General features: G+C 43.0%; 1 protein-coding gene across 12 annotated transcripts in view; it reads right to left on the minus strand.

The window, feature by feature from the left end:
• The window catches only part of LOC122767617 (receptor-type tyrosine-protein phosphatase mu-like), a 63,768-nt gene that overhangs the window by 43,392 nt on the left and 1,981 nt on the right, over positions 1-18,395 (minus strand). For all 12 annotated transcript variants that reach the window (XM_044023089.1, XM_044023083.1, XM_044023098.1 and 9 more), the window contains exon 2: positions 7,120-7,236. In XM_044023089.1, the coding sequence (XP_043879024.1) occupies positions 7,120-7,236 (117 nt within the window). The remainder of the gene's footprint in view (positions 1-7,119; positions 7,237-18,395) is intronic.

The following is an 18,395-nucleotide window of genomic DNA, read 5'->3' on the forward strand; positions in this document are numbered from 1 at the left end:
AATGCCATCCTTTAGATTTCACCATAAAAGCATGGCATTCAATCAGATTTCAGAATAAAAGCATGACATCGTTTAGATTTTGACACTGCTTTAGAAAAATAAAAGCAGGGCATGTCTTAATATTTCAAAATGAAGGCAGACTCATCTTAGATTTCAAAATAAAAGCATGACACGCTCTTAGATTTAAAAATAAAAGCATGCCATGCCTTTAGATTTCAGAATGATTGTTTGCCTAAAAAGGGATACATTAAAATAAATGAGGTCAGTGGTGATGAATGTGTAACTTTTATCTTATCATTACTGACAATTAAACACAAACCTCTCATTTGTGTGTGTGCGTGTGTGAACAAATCTCTCACTTTAAACAGTAAAAATTTATAAATGGAAGACTTCAGAATAAAAGCCTGCTGCTTGGTTAAAAGCTTTGAAATTCAGACCTCTGTGTGTGTGTGTGTGTGTGTGTGCGTTTTTGTGTGTGTCTGCGTGCACGGTCGGTCCAATTAGTGTGAGTCTCTGTCTCTGTGTTGTGACTACAGCTGTCAATCATCTGAGCTCGTCTTCTGTAAAGTTTCTATGAAATTAAAATTACAGTGTGTGTGTGAGTGTGTGTTGAAGGGCGTTTCCATGGTAACAGCCACAGTGTTGTCAGTGTGTCTGTCAGTCAAACTCAATGAAGATTCCTCATTACTGTTCAGTCTCTCTCTCTTTGCGCCTGTGTCTATCTCAATCACCCCGCTTTCTTTCAATTCTTTTCAGAATAAAAGTTGAAAAATTAATGCTAAATCTCATTCTGTTCCAAAGTAAAGTGTCACTTTATGCTTAGTGCACATTTTCTTTCATTCTCATTTCATTGTAAACAAACATCATTTTAATCATAATCAATACTTTGATTGACAGTCAACGTCGTTATTTGACACAAGTGACACTTAGATTCAAATCATGAAAAAACACCTGTGTTTAAATCTTCTTTAGATGTGTGTGTGAGTCTGTGTGAGTGTTTGTGAGTATGTGTGTGTGTGTGTGAGAGAGTCTGTGTGTGTGTATGTCTGTGTGTCTGTGTGTGTGTGTGTGTGTGTGTGTGTGTGTGTGTGTGTAATCTCACACAGGGCATGTGAAGCGCTTAGTGTGGTAGTGTTGGAGTAGAAGGTAATGGTTGTAGTGCCTGTAGTTAGTGCATAGTGCATGCTGCATGCTGCTTCTGCTTGCTGCTTTCCGCTTTCAGCTACCGCTGCCGACTAGCCCACTGTTGCAGGGGTCGAAAAGAGGAGCCAAGTGCGTAAGCTTCCTCTGCTGGTACATAGCCTCTCCACTGCCAAGAACACGCCTCCTTGCGGCCACACACGGTAACTGCCAACCCATGGTACCAGGCTACACAAGAACAATGATTTGTGCTGATGAATGCTGGACTGACCACCAAGACTGGTATGATGAGAATGATACCGAAATCAACATCATGCAGAAAACTTTCATCACCTGGCAAAATGACATCAACAGCAAGGATAAAAGAGAAGCCCATTCCAAAGCGAAAGCAACTGTTCAATCACAGGTTAGGATACTGAAGAACCAGTGGTGGACACAAAAGGCTTCAAAAGGCACAGCTTGCTTTTTTGAAGCCACAAGAACGATATATGGCCCTAGCCACCACTGCCTAACCCCCATTCGCTCTAAGGATGGACTCTCCCTGTTGAAAGGTAAGGATGCAATAACACACAGATGGAAGAATCACTATGAAGATCTTCTGAACAGGGACTTTACTCCTGACTTTACTCCTGATACTTTACAAACTCACCCCCCTGTCAGAAAGCATCCTACCTGAGTCTCAGAGTGGATTCTGCCCAAACAGAGGCACTACAGATATGATCTTCACTGCTCGTCAGTTGCAAGAAAAGTGCTGGGAACAGAAAATACCTCTATACAGAACATGGCCTTCATAGATCTCACCAAAGCCTTTGACACAGTCAACTGTCAGGCCTTCTGGCTGGTCCTGGCAAAAATTGGCTGCCCAGAAAAGTACATACGAGTGCTGCGGCTGCTGCACAATAACATGTCTGCCACTGTACTGACTGGTTTTGGAGATGAGACTGAACCCTTTGGGTCAAGACACAGGAGTAAAGAAGGGATGCGTCATAGCTTCATCGCTGTTCTCCATCTTCATCGCAGCCATTCTCCATCCACTGGGAGTTGAAATTATGTACAGGTTTGACGAACTGTAGCCCTCTCAGAAGAGGACCTACAATGCACCTTGACTGCTTTCACGAAAGCGTACAAACAGCTTGGTCTGGCCATCAACATAAAGAAGACTCAAATCCTCCATCAGCCACCAAAAAACAGCAGCAGTCCCCCAAACAGCTTCACTGACAACACCAGGTTGAAAATGTGGACCACTTCCCATACCTAGGCATCTTGTCATCTAAAGCCACCATTGATGAAGAGGTACACCATCGTCTTAGCTGTGCCAGTGGGGCATACTCAAGACTAAAAAAAGGGTCTTTGAGGACCGCAACCTCCAGTCAAAGACCAAAATTCTGGTCTACAAAGCAGTATTGCTCCCCACTCTCCTGCATGGGTCAGAAGCCTGGACCACATAAAGCAGGCATTTGAGGCTTTCCATCAGAAGTATCTCCGGAGAATTCTCAGGATAACCTGGGAGGATCGACGGACTAATACCAGTGTCCTGGAGGAGGCTGGCATCTCCACCATCACTGCCATTATCGCCCAACACCAGCACAGATGGACGGGGCACGTGATCTGGATGCCTGACTCTCGCCTTCCCAAACAAGTTCTCTATTCACAGCTTGTTCTGGGAAAGCGTGCCCCAGGAGGCCAAAAGAAAAGGTACAAGGACAACATCAAAGCAAACCTCAACGAGTGCAACAAACAGGGTGACCTGGAGAAAACTTCTTCGAGATGCTGCTGCGCAGTATAATGAAAATCTCAATAATGCTGCAGAAGACAAGCGCAGATGCAGAAAGGAGATTTCTGCCACCAAAACGGTTCCACCCAAACCTAGAACCACCATAACCCACCCATGCCCCCACTGCCCCAAAATATGTGGGTCCAGGATTGGCCTCTTTGCCCACCTGAGGTCCCATAAAGACCAAGAAAGAGGACAGACATACTCGAATGTGTCCACCGATGACGATGGTGTGTGTGTGTGTGAGAGAGTCTGTGTGTGAGCATGTGTGTGTGTAAATGTGCTGCAGCTGCCTCTCCTCACGTCTCAGTGTAACCGTGGTAATAGAATTACCCCCCCTCCATCTGTGTGTGTGAGCTGCAGCTGATGTGATTGGTTTACAGATAGCAGGGGCGACCTGTGATTGGCCATCAGGTGAGAGGGGGCGGGAGGTTAACGAGAGGGAGAAACACAGAGGCACGAACCAGGTGTGTCTCAGTGTGTGTATCTCAGTGTTGTTTGTTTCTCTCTCTTTGTCAATCAGTTGCTAATGAATCAATAAATGATAGACAGGAAGTGTCAGTGACCAATCAGCTGATGAGACACATATATGCAACATGTCAAAGAAAACATCAACCTGAACCTGAACCTGAACCAGACATGAACTAGAGACTAAAACTCCTCACCCTCCCACACCAAAGTCCATAGAGAAAATCTGTGATTTTAGCTGGTGGGGACACAGGAGCTGCTGGTCCTCTGCCTCGTGTTGTCACTTTGTGACACTGAGTTAAGTCTAAATTAAATATTTTAAAAGCCAACATTTTTCAAAATCAGACATTTGAACTCAGTCATGTGACGTAGATAAAGACAGTCATGTGACATAGATAAAGACACAGTCATGTGATGTAGATAAGACACGGTCATGTGACATAGATAAAAAGATGGTCATGTGATGTAGATAAAGACATGGTCATGTGATGTAGATAAAGAAGCGATCATGTGATCATGTGACATAGATAAAGATGGGGTCATGTGATGTAGATATAAACGCAATCATGTGACGTAGATAAAGACGTGATCATGTGATGTAGATAAAGATACAGTCATATAACGTGGATAAAGACAGGGTCATGTGATGTACATAAAGACGCGATCATGTGACGTAGATAAAGAGATGGTCATGTGATGTGGATAAAGACATGGTCATGTGATGTAGATAAAGACGCGATCATGTGATCATGTGATGTAGATAAAGATGCCATCATGTGACGTACATAAAGATGCGATCAGTGACATAGATAAAGATACGGTCATGTGACGTAGATAAAGACATGGTCATGTGATGTAGATAAAGACATGGTCATGTGATTTAGATAAAGACGCCATCATGTGACGTACATAAAGACGCAATCAGTGACATAGATAAAGACGCGATCATGTGACGCAGATAAACACGCTATTATGTGACGTAGATAAGGACGGTCAGATAGATAATGTGATTGTGCGTGATAAAGACGCGGTCATGTGACGCAGATAAAGACGCGGTCATGTGACGCAGATATCAGAGGGTAACGGTTAGGTTAACACTACCTTAACCCTTAAAGGCTCAAATCTGTTTAATGTTAAAATATAGTTCATAACAGACACAGACACACACACAGCAGGACATGACCAAACATGTGTAGACAATCCTCAGAAATGTTTGACTGTTTGACCTGAGAAAAAAAAGAAGGTGTTTTATTTGAAAGAAATCTAAACCAAGTCACAGAAAATAGAACTAATGAAACACAGTGTTCATGTCATCATGTATGAAAGGATGAACCTCTCTCTCTCCCTATTTTCATTAGTGTGTATTGTGCTCGCCCGCTCCTCTCCCCCTCCTCTCCCCCTCCTCTTCCTCTCCTTCACCTCGTCGTTTTCTTCCTCCTTTTCTCTGCTGTGGTGATTAAAACTCTTGTTTTTCTAATCGATTCTCCTCAAGGACCATTGATCTGCTGACACACACACACAGACTCCCCACACACACACACACACAGACTCCCACACACACAGTCTTTGTGCTAAGCTAGGCTAAACAAACCTTAGCACACACACCTGAACGAACATCTGAACCAGAACCAGAGGTTTAGAACCAAGCATCAGGTTCATCAAAGTGTTTTTCGTCTGAGTCGCTCTGAGAGTTTCAGCTCAGCTCAGCACACACACAAAAAACACATCGAACACCATGTTCAAAGGCTGTGTGAATCTCGGGCATGTCAACATGCGGCTAAACCTTTTACCACAGTAATTACCCAGAAACACACACACACAGACACACACAACACACACACAGTTTCATTTGTCAACAAAACCTGTGTGTGTGTGTTTTGTGTGTGTTTGCCTGTATTTTTTTGGAAAGTGGTTTTGACCTCCAGGTCTCTTTGACACAGAAAAGAATTGTTGGAATTATCACACAACAGACTGTGTGTGTGTGTGTTTGTGTTTGTGTTTGTGTGTGTGTTTGCCTTCAAGCTTCACTGTGTGTGTGTGTGTGTTTACTGTGTGCAGCTGGCACTGAGCTGATAACAGTCCTATTAGAAATATTAATACACCCTGAACCCACAGAGACACACGCACATACCAAAGGTGTGTGTGTGTGAGTGTTCCCTGTGGTTATTCCTGATTGGAGCAAATCAATTAAAAGAGTCAGACTGAAGCATTTCATTGGTTTAACAACTGTGACTGACAGACGGCGTTCTCTTCTCTACAAGTACAAACAAAGAACACAGAACCAAAGATCTACTTCAGAACCAGGTCTGAAACAGGAACTACAGACAGAACCCCACCACAGGAGTGATCTTTGGAAAGTAGGAACATGGATTTCAGGTCTGCCATGAGTTTAGTTTGAAGTGAGATGAGAGATGCGATGACAAACATGTGCTAATGTAGCATCATCAGATCGTACAAGAAAAAGTCTCAGTGCAGAGAAACAGTGAGATGCTGCAGTGCCCAACTGCTGTGTGTGTGTGTGTTACAGCTATAGTTCAGATTAGATTGAACTTGTACCATTTATAAGAACATTAAATGGAGCCTGCAATCACTGGTCAATCAATACCTCTCTGCTGCTGTGTGTGTGTGTGTGTTCCCTCTCAGACCTGCTGCTCTCTCAGTGAGGCCACATGCAGAAGTGTTAAACACACACACAGCTGCCTCCATCATAAAATAAGTTCCAAGTCTTATTTTGTCACTTCAGTGTTTGAAATTAAACATCAGATTGACCTCAGTGACACAAAGTGACCACACGAGGCAGCAGAGGACCAGCAGCTAAAGTCACTAATTTTCTCTACGTTTGGTGTGGGAGAGTGAGTGTGTATGTGTGTGTGGGAGAGTGAGTGTATGTGTGTGTGTGTGTATGTGTGTGTGTGTGTGTGTGTGTGTGTGTGAGTGAGTGTGTGTGTGGGAGAGTGAGTGGATAAACATGTGACTTAAATTGTATAAACTCAGTCTTAAATTGAAGTGGATTATAATCTGTGTTTCACTGAGAGTGAAGACTGTTTTAGGCTGGTTCTCAGCAGCAGGCGGCGCTCATTGACCTTATCCAACCACAATAAACATAAACTATCCCTTTACCCTACATCTCATTATCTGTGTGTGTGTGTGTTCATCCCTCTCTCTCGTTCGTCCAGTCACTTGGTGTTGGAGGTTAGTTAGATTAATGACCTGCTTCACCCTGATTACTGCTGCAGCCGAGAGGAGATCGAACTTTGTGTGTGTGTGTGTGTGTTTGTGAGACTAATTGTAGCCAATCCAGGCAATCACACAGCCAACAGCCTCAGTCCCAGTGGACACACACACCTCCTCCTCTTCCTCCTCTCCCTCTTCCTCCGCTTCCTCCTGCTCCCCTCCTCACCCCCACCCCCCTCATATAAATCACATTAACAGGACAGTAACCACCCGTCTCTGTGTCCTCGCTCAGTCTGTCTCTCACGTGATTGGCTCTGTGATTTAAGAGCTCTGCATTCTCATTCGTCAGCGGCCAAACCTCTTTGTGCCTGTGTCACACACACACACACACACACTCTCACACAGACATACACACATACATATAGCTGCAGACTCTTCTCTCTTCAGGTACAAAAGAGACAAAGTCAGACGATGAGTTCAGGGACTAATTTCAGGAGAGTTTAGGAACTTCAACTCGGCACCTGACCACTCACAGACAGACAGACAGACAGACAGACAGGTACCTGCAGGGATCCAGGAGTTAGTGACTGGTCTCTCTCTTGTGTCTCCCTGCTCCCAGTCAAAGTCGTCGTCTTTGGACTGAACCAGAGAACATTCTGGCGACTGAGGAGACAGACAGGCTGCAAGACAGAAACAGACAGACAGGTCAGGAGATGACACTGTGACATGTGACAACAGTCTGTCATCAAATCATTTTCAATATAAGATGTAAAAATGAAAAACAGGATCTTTATTCATTCACACACTCACATGTTCACCAGTCCCCGCCCCCCGACCTTTGACCCTATCTTTCATTATTTCGACCTAAATATCAAAGATTTTCTTTACATTCCTAAATGGGTACAATGGTACATGTACAAGCTGCTGGTCCAGACGGCAGCAGCCCTGGCAGTGTGTGCTTCGAGCATGTGCAGAGTTTTTACACATATCAGCCGTGTCCCAGTCCAGGGACCGGACCCTATGGAGTGTGGATTTGTCGGCCGAATGGCGTCCTGAGGACCCACATCACAGTGGACCTGGCCCACCAACACCTCCAGTCTGGTCAAGAAGGCTCATCAAGGCTTGTTTCTGTCACCTGTGTTCAGATGTTCTAAGGAACTTCATCGTGACCAGCTGTGTTACAGTCTGGACAGAAGCTGCTGTGTCACAGACCGTAAGGCGCCATAGAAGTTCGTCAAAACCGAGGACTCCACTTCCTGCCATTGAGGACGTTCAGAGGAAACGCTGTCTCAGCATCCTCAAAGACCCCTCCCACTCTGCCCAGACACTGTTTGTCCCCCTGCTCTCAGAAACCTCTGGACCAGAACCAGCAGACTGAAGAACAGCTTTTTACGCAGAGCAGTTTGAACTCTGACCTCTGACCCCCCACTGACTCCCCTGCACATCACCTCACCCCCTTTGAAGACTGCCCACTGAAGAATGTATACTCTTGTTTATGTTTGATTATTTATTATGTAGAATGTTATAGTCTGTAATCTGTGTATTATTGTGTAATCTGTGTATTATTCTGTAATCTGTTTATTATTTGTAAACTTTGTATTAACATATTCATAAATACCTATTTATCCATAGGTGTTAATATAGCGTATTTACTGCACCTAATCTGTATATAACAGTGGGGAACCTTCAGGGCCTTCTTCGGAGAAGTATTAAATAGTATATACATATATATATATTATATGTATATATTTAGAAAAATCTATGTCATTTAATTTATTACAATACATTTTCTCTCATCTATGTTCTAAAGTTAAGTTCACTGTCAAGTTCCCATCAGCAATTACTGTTACTGTCAGAATCGTCCGTCTCTATTAGGCCCGGTTAGCTGGCTCATTCATTGGTTAGGACTTCTCGTATCCCGGAGAAGGCCAAGCTATGTTTTGGTTTGGAGAGTGATGGGCAAATTGACCAATCACGGTTTGATTTTAAATGGGCGGGCCAAAAACAAAAGATCCTAGGCCTTCGTGAAGTCCTAACAGCGCAGGTCTAACTGCAGACCACGCCCACCAGAGTGCTGAGAGAGGTTGAAAGAGGGTTATTGTGGTTAGCTTGATAGCATCGAAAAAATTCTTATTAGTTGTAGCTGTGCGCAGTGTAATGGACAGTGAAAACTACAGGCTGCACTTTGACTTCTGCAGACTTTGTTTACATCCTTGTCATTGTTAATTAAAGAATTGCAGGTGTTTAATGCTTTCAATTCATTGTACTGTTCCTTTTTTTCCGCAATGATTTCTGCAATGATGGCTGAGTGGAAGGCCCAGCTGTAGTGCTCACCGTTCGCCACTGATATATAATAATCTGCGTTGGGAAAGATGATGTCGCTCAATCTTGAACTTCTTTATTATGACAAGGCTGTTGTGAGATTGAGCCAGAACACACACTCATGCATAGCCCCCAACACACACACAGATAATAGATGTAATCCCACCTCCATGACTCAGAGACATTTAAATCCCTTCATTAATAGCCTGTGTGTGTGTTCGTGTGTGTGTGTGTATCTGTCATCTGAAAGCGTTGACATTAAATAGCTGGAAGGCTCTTTTTTTCTCTAAATAACAGAAGGCACATTAAACACACACACACGTCCCTCAGGACGTGTGAGACACAGTGTAGTCTGCATCTATGAATTTACATCTAAACACACTGAACATGTGCACACACACACAAACACACACTTGACACTGCTGAAGTTATTGACTCCGCCCCCTCCACAATGACTGTTAATTGTTACATTGACACAATTAAAAATCAACTAACCACACTTTAATACCGTTACTACTAGTGATGTCCCGATCCGATATTGATATCTGTCCTATATCAGCCAAAAAAAAACGAGTATAGGATTATATCGGAGTGCCTCTAAAATCTCCGATATAAGTGCTCCGATGCAACAGTCCATTCCGCTCCAGCACTTCTATACAGCAGCGCTCGTTGTGATCTTGTGGGCTCTGCGTGTTGGATGCATGTAGATCACATGATCACAACAACAGCATGTGTGTGCTACTGCTGTTTCAGAGGTTAAACATTTTTCTGTAACCTCTGAAATCAGAGGCTACGAAGCCGCACAGCAAGCGCGAGCTAGCCGTTAGCACCACGCTAGCTTATCCTGAAGCAAGCTGCTAAAACAACATTATTTCCTAAACCAGCGCCACCTGTCGACTACTACAACAGTAATACAACAAATACTACTGCAATACTACAACAAATACTACTGCAGTACTACAACAGATACTACTGCAGTACTACAACAGCACTACAGATACTACAACAGTACTACAGATACTTGACAGTACTACAAGAGTACTACAACAGTACAACAGATACTACAACAGTACTAAAGATACTAAAGTAGAAGTATCTGTAGTATACTGTTCCATTTGTTCGCTCTCGACCCATGAGCAAAACAAAATGGAGAGAGAGAATGTGTGTGTGTGTGTGTGGGGGCAGAGGAACCAGATTGTTGTCGAGGTGTTCTTCGTCTGGACTCGCCTCAACAGGAAATGAGAGAAACACACATACCAAGTGTTTGGTATGTGACAGAATGACAGCTGTGTGTGTTGGTAGGGTGATGACAGTGAACAGAAAACACACCCTGAGGACACACATACTGACACTGTGTGTGTGTGTGTAGCAGTAATTAATCATAATGTGCAGTTATTGATTTCTGTCCTCTTTATTCTCAGTCACCTGATCAATAAATACAAGTATCCTCTGATCATCTGTACTTATCACACACACACCTTCCTGTATATTGGGTGTGCAGCTGTTACCATGGTTACTGTATATGTGTGTGTCATCATGCCACACATGAACACAGGATGTGACCCTTGACTTTGATAGCTCAAACTGAAGTTGAGGTAGAGCTTGCCCCAAAAGACAACAATGACATCATCATGACTATTACAACTTCCTGTTCTACACTGGTGCAGGAAAAGACAGAGGGGGAGGAGCTTAACATCACATTAATGTCTCTGTACTCATTCACTCTCTCAACACCAAAGATCAGATAAAGACGTGGTCATGTGACGTAGATAAAGATGCATGGGCCGCTCACAGTTCAGTCAGAACACAATCACGACAACCACACTTCAAAAGCCCAAACTGTACCATTAACATCATAATGACACGTTTGCATTTTCAAACATCTGAAAAAAATTAACACACACATGGGTGGAGCTGCTCTCATCTTCTTTTAAAAACTCATGCTCTCTTTTCATCTGTCTGTCTCTCTCTCTCGTCCTCTATGTCTCTGAAGTATGCAAGACTGAATGAAACCATCTGGTCCTGATCAGGAGAGAGAGTCTGTGGTTTACTCTCTCTCTCGCTTGCTCACATACACGCATGCACACACACACACACACACACACTCTCTCTCTCTTACACACACACGCACACAAACACATTCTCTCTCAAACACAGACAGACACACACACACACAATTAATTTCTGAAACTGTTTCCTGTTGATGTGACACAGAGATCCATATGTTCATGTGTTTACATCTGATCAACAGCTGATCCTCAATACACACACAGACACACACACAGGGAGGTGTGTGTGTGTGTCTGTGTGTGTTCACACAGAACGAGGTTTGTTCACTCTGACCTGACAGTGAGTGAGCAGCAGAATGTTAACGACACTGCATACACACGCACAAACACACACACGCGCACGCGCGCGCGCACACACACACACACACACCAATTAGCAGAGTGCAACTAGGCTCATCTAAAGTGTGTGAGTGATTAGCCGTTAGCATGTGCTGATGCTAACACCCCCATCAACACAAACGGTGACAGGAGGTGACACACACACAGTCTCACACACGCACACACACACGTTGGACATTCATGACTTGAGGGGACATTGCATTGACTTACATTAATTTCCTGGAGACTCTAACCTTAACCACAATTACTACTGGCCTAATCCTAACCCTGACCCTAACCTTAAAACATATCTTACCTTAAAATGTAGTCATTTATGTTGTGGGGACTTGATTTTTGTCCCCACAAGGAAGACATGTCCCCATAATGACTGTGTAAACAGTTTTAGGTCCCCACAACATTATTAATACCCGCACACACCCTCACTCACAGCTCCCAGCAGCCCCTGGGGCTGTGTGACTGTGTGAGAGAGAGAGAGTGATTCATAGTGGCAGTCGACACACACACACAAAATGACAGACAGCAGTGGTGGCATTTAGCTGGTCTCACACACACACACACACACACACACAGGAAGGACAAGAAGGAAACAGGAAGGGTTAGAGGGTAAGAGAAGGAGACAAGGATTCAAAACAGAGCCAGAGAGAAGGACAAAGGCAAGAAGGAAGTGTGTGTGAGTGTGTGTGTGTAAATTGTGAACACTAACTGGGCTCTAACAGCATTAGTGTTAGCGCAGTAAGCTAACTTGCCTTAAGCTTAACATGAATAATGTAGCATTCAGTCCACTGCCTGTGGGTGTGTGTGTATCCAGGCTTTCTCTATATGATGGTATTAGAATAATATGCTAATTACAAATAATTACCCTGTAACACACAGCTCTCCCCCCGTTCTCCTCCCTGTGTGTGTTTGTGTGTGTGTGTGTGTGAGAATGTGAACACATGAAGTGACTAATGTTACATCAACACATCAACACATGACATAACATTTTAAAATTAATTTTAGTAAATGTCTGAATTTAATCTCTTTGAATTTAACTTTTTGTTTAGAAACATTTAAATGTCAGGATTCACCACATACTTCAGGATGTTCTTCAGGATGTTCTTCAGAATGTTCTTCAGGATGTTCTTCAGGATGTTTTTCAGACGTTCAGGATATTCTTCAGACGTTCAGGATGTTCTTTAGGTTGTTCTTCAGACATTCTTCAGGATGTTCTTCAGACGTTCAGGATGTTCTTCAGACATTCTTCAGGATGTTCTTCAGACGTTCTTCACGATGTTCTTCAGACATTCTTCAGGACGTTCCACAAGAGGGCGCTGCACCTTTATCTGATTTTTTAAATGTTACCAAACAAAACGTAAAATTCTATGTCAAGTGTTGTTTTTGAAACATTAGTCACTTCATGTGTCCATGTTCACACAGAGCTGAGGCTCCACCCCTTTGTTTATCATGTTTCCACGGTGTTACGGCGAACCCTGTGTTCACCGTTCTCGTTCCATTTGAGGCACAGATAGTCCAACACACATTTCCTTGAAAGCACGCACAGAGAGTTTTGATCTTGATTTCTTGATATTTATTAAACAATAATCTCGGGTCGACTTTGCACAGAAAAGAAAAACAAAAAACAATCCAAGCAACATTGCTATATATGTGACCAACAAAGAGGCGATCTAATACATTTAGATGCGTTTGGTCTGTACCCTTCCAACAAAAGAACTTTCCCTTTCTTATAAAGGCATTCTCTCCGCTGGAGTGTGACCGGGACACACTTTTTCACAGGTGAGACAGGAATCAATCACCAAAATACATAAATCTTAGCCAAGAATAACAATAATAATACTACTACTAATAATAATAAATCATAATTTCCACCATACTAAAATATAGTTATTTTAGAAATATTCTAAACAAAAACCTCTAAATGGCTTCAACACATGGAGACGTCATTGACTGAGATTTAATTAAAAATCTGATTAATCCACAAAAACAGAGGAGATTAAAAGAGATCATAAGAAAAAAAAACAGGTCAGATTAAAGACCAGGATACACGCACGCACACACACGAACACACACACACACACACACAGGCATGAGGTGAAGACGCTTCACAGACACAAGAGAAGATCAAAGTTGTAAAAGAATTTAGTTCTGCTGAGTCATCATCTGTGTGTGTGTGTGTGTGTCCACGCGCACTTGTGTGTCTCTGAACCAAACATCAACAAAGTTGATCGTGTTTCAAAGGTTTTCTGTAAACACTTCACTGTCATGAGAGAAGACAACATCAAAGTCCAGCACCTTCATGCTGTGAGGCTACAGTGCTAACCGCTACACCACCGCGCTATAACACGGCAACACCTTAACCACAGAAGAAGACCATCACACGTGTTCTGTTCACATGTACCACCACTAACCAGCAGGGGGTGCTGTCATCAACCACAGGACAACAACACACACATGAACACAGAGTGTAAATGTCAAGGATGACACCTCCAGCACACACACACACAGACACACACACACACACACACACACACACACACACTGAAGGTCATGTGTGACCTCCAGCAGAGACTGAGGGAGATCATTGAGTCTGGCAGTGGCTGAAAAGGTCGACTCCCCAAGGATGTAACACACAACAACACACAACAACGCACAATAATACAGCAGGACAATAGACAATAATAAAAGGGAAAACAGATTATAATCCACTGAGGAAATTCTCAGTTAAAATAGGTGTCAGTTTAAGTCTACGACATCTATGTCACATGATCACGTGTTTATAAACCACTCACTCACCCACACCAAAGGACACAAGAGCTGCTGCTCCTCTGCTGCCTCGTGTGGTCACTTTCTGTCACTGAGGTCAATCTGAACGTTGGATTTCAAACACTGAAGTTAGTGATGGAGGCAGCAGTGGATCAAACTGACCACACTAGGCAGCAGTGGATCAACATCTCCTGAAAATCACTCATGTTGTTGATGTGATGACAGTGAAGGTTGAATGTAGATGTGATCATGTGATCAAAGGAGACACACTTTCATCATTTAATCATCAGCTGTGTGTGTGTGTGTGTGTGTAAACCCACACTCTTCTCTCTCTTGCCTGCAGCCTCCTTATGGCGCTCGACCACTAATGCAACTGTGCTGGGGGGTTGCTCACATACCCCCCCATACATCTTTAAATCTTTAACCTCGACTAATCCCACAGGTGAACCTTAGTTTCCAGCGGTTACACTCCGACACACTTACAACAAATCATTAATCACACACACACACACAAACACACACACACACATAGTGACCCAGAAAATTGTCCTCAGCACAAAGACATCTCAGAAACAGGGGGTGACACAGAGCAGGGACATCAATTAACTCTGACTAACTGAACGAACTCTGACTAAGTGAACTAACTCTGACTAACTGATCTAACTCTGATAAGTGAACTAACCCTGACTAAGTGAACTAACTCTCACTAACTGAACTAACTCTCACTAAGTGAACTAACTCTGACTAAGTGAACTAACTCTGACAAGTGAACTAACCCTGACTAAGTGATAGATTTGCAGTCAAGACCACCTAAACCGAGACCAAGTCAAGTTAAAAGTCAACGATTCCATTTATTTAGTCAACAACATTTTACATAAAACACAGACACACACACACGCACACACACAGACAGTGACTTGTAAAGCAGTTGTTTTCAGTGTAACTTAATCATTAGAATCAGTAGATTAAAAGTATCAGTTGACAACTCTAACATACACACAACTAACTCAAACAGACTCACAACTCTAACACACAACTCTAATGCACACACACACACAAACAGATACACAACTCTAACACAGACAGACACACACACACACAGTCAGACACACACACACACAGTCAGTCAGACAGACAGACAGACAGACACACACACACATGCGTGCGCACACACACACACACACATCTTCAATGAATAATCCCATGAATATGATCTGGGATTTGGGACACAAACTGACATCTGTGGATTAAACACACACACACAGCTGCAGCCTCAGAAATAATTAGTTTTAATCTGATTACCATGACAATGGTCACATGATGCCTTTGGGTTATGATGAGACTGAAAACATGAAACTGATCTGTGACATGTTTATGTTTGTAAATGATGACCAATAACATCACATTCACTCATTCATTCATTCATTCATTTACAGTGTGTGTATATTTGTCTCTCTGTGTTTCAGAATCAGAATCAGAATCAGCTTTATTGGCCAAGTATGTGAACACATACAAGGAATTTGACTCCGGTTTTATCCAGCACACGCTGTACATTAAACGTAAACATGAACATACATAAACATCAACATAACTTTACATACATTCAACTTGAAGGACAAAGGACAACAAGAACAATCATTTAAAAAGAGTGTAGTACAAAGTGAATAAATAAGATGTCCCGAGGACCGGTCTCTCAGTGTGTCTCTGTGTCTCGCTGTGTCTCTCAGTCTTCTGCGTCTCTGTGTCTCTACGTCTCAGTCTCTGTGTCTTTGCGTCTCTCTGTGTCTCAGTGTCTCTCTTTGTCTCAGTGTCTCTCTGTATCGCAGTGTCTTTCTGTGTCTCAGTGTCTCTGCGTCTAAGTGTCTCTGTGTCTCTGTCTCAGTCTCTCTGAGTCTCTGTCTCAGTCTCTCTGAGTCTCTCTCCTGTGTCTCAGTCTGTCTGTGTCTCTGCGTCTCTGTGTCTCAGTGTCTCTACGTCTCTGGGACAGGAGGAGATTAGGATCCTCAGTTTCTGTCTCATGTTAAACAAAGCATCTTAAACCTTCTCTCTAATCTAATCTAATCCCCGCTGCCTTGTCTGAAGGCGGAGCTTTAATCCCAGCAGCCACCGGGGCCGAGTGCTGAGAATCTTTTCTCCCGCGGCTTAAATCCGACCCGGACGACCACGAACACACGACGTGACAGCGAAGGCTTCCTCTGATGTTTGTGGAACAGGGATTAAAGAAACACACCATTTCAAAGGAGTGTGTGTGTGTGTGTGAGTTTGTGTGTGTGGGGGTGTGTGCCTGCGTGTGTGTGTGTGTGTGTGTGTGCATGTGTGTGTGTGTGTGTGCTTGCGGGCGTGCGTGGGTATGTGTGTGTGTGAGGGGGTATCACCTCACAGTCACACACACACACGCATGCACGAACGAACGAACGAATAAACGCACACACGCACACATTTCAGTATCACCGTGAGGACTGAACTGAACACATGGTCCTGAGAATGTTAACACTGTTAAACTGTGTGTGTGTGTATGTGTGTGTGTGTGCGTGTGTGTGTGAGAAAATCTGCTTAAGAAGCAGCCTGAGAACACAGGTCACATGACTGCTACACACACACACACACACACACACACACACTCCCAAATGACCTGGTGAGTCCAGGTTCAAGACTGTCGCTGATTCAGAACTTTACCTTTTCCTCCCCAGGGTGTGTGTGTGTGTGTGTGTGTGTGTATGCGGGTGTGTGTGTGTGCGTGTTCAGGTGCAGTCAGCTCTTTGTTCTGTCTCGTCAGGGTTTTAATGAAGCTCACAGATTAAACACACACACACTCAATGTGAAGTTTGTGTGTGTGTGTGTGTGTGTGTGTGTCCTCAGTGAGTTAATTATCTCTCTTCAAACTCAGTGTTCTTTCCTCTCTCCTTTTCTCTTTCCTTGTGTGTATGTGTGTGTGTGAAATTGATGTTCATGATCAATAAATAATGCAATAATTGATTAGGTTTGTGTCCAAAAACAAACACAGTGTCAAATATGTGAAGTAAAAACCATTAAAATGACACAAACCTGAATAAATACATGAATTTATGAGATATGAATGAGAAATAAATGATTGAATTCATAGCTCCTCCTCTGTGTGGGCGGAGTCATCATAGTAACTATGGTGACATGGTTTTCTCCGTGACACAAACACAAACTCTTGACTTGTAAAGCAGCTGTTTTGGGTGAAACTGACACAGTCACTGAACTGAACTACCACTGAACGTCTGACACTGAACTCTGACAAAGAACTGAACTGAAATACCACTAAACATCTGACAAAGAACTGAACTGAACTACAGTCACTGAACTGAACTACCACTGAACGCCTGACACTGAACTGAAATACCACTAAAGATCTGACAAAGAACTGAACTGAACACCCATTGAAAATCTGACAGTCATTGAAGTGAAATACCACTAAACGTCCGACAGTCACTGAACTGAAATACCACTAAACGTCTGACAGTCACTGAATTGAAATACCACTGAACGTCAAACAGTCACTGAACTAAAATACCACTGAACATCTGACACTGAACTGAAATACCACTAAACGTCTGACAAAGAACTGAACTGAATTACCATTGAACATCTGACAGTAACTGAACTGAAACACCACTGAACGTCTGACCGTCACTGAAGTGAAATACCACTGAACGTCTGACAGTCACCGAAGTGAACTACCACTGAATGTCTAACAGTGTGTGAACTGAAATACCACTAAACTGAAATACCACTGAACTGAAATACCACTGAACTTCTAACAGTCACCGAACTACCACTGAACTGAAATACCACTGAACTGAACAGTCACTGAACTGAAATACCACTGAATGTCTGACACTGAAAAATACCACCGGATGTCTGACACTGAACTGATATACCACTAAACATCTGACAAAGAACTGAACTGAAATACCACTGAACTGAACTACCATAGAACGTCTGAAAGTCACTGAAGTGAAATACCACTGAACGTCTGAAAGTCACTGAAGTGAAATACCACTGAACGTCTGACACTGAACTGAAATACCACTAAATGTCTGACAAAGAACTGAACTGAAATACCACTGAACGTCTGACAATGACTGAAGTGAACTACCACTAAACGTCTAACAGTAACTGAACTGAAATACCACTGAACGTCTAACAGTCACTGAACTGAAATACCACTGAACCTCTAACAATCACTGAACTGAACTACCCCTGAACGTCTGACACTGAACTGAAATACCACTGAACATCTGACACTGAACTGAAATACCACTAAACGTCTGACATAGAACTGAACTGAACTACCACTAGACGTTTGACAGTCACTGAAGTGA

This window comes from Solea senegalensis, linkage group LG1 (assembly GCF_019176455.1).
Source record: "Solea senegalensis isolate Sse05_10M linkage group LG1, IFAPA_SoseM_1, whole genome shotgun sequence".
Classification (NCBI taxonomy): Eukaryota; Metazoa; Chordata; class Actinopteri; order Pleuronectiformes; family Soleidae; genus Solea; species Solea senegalensis.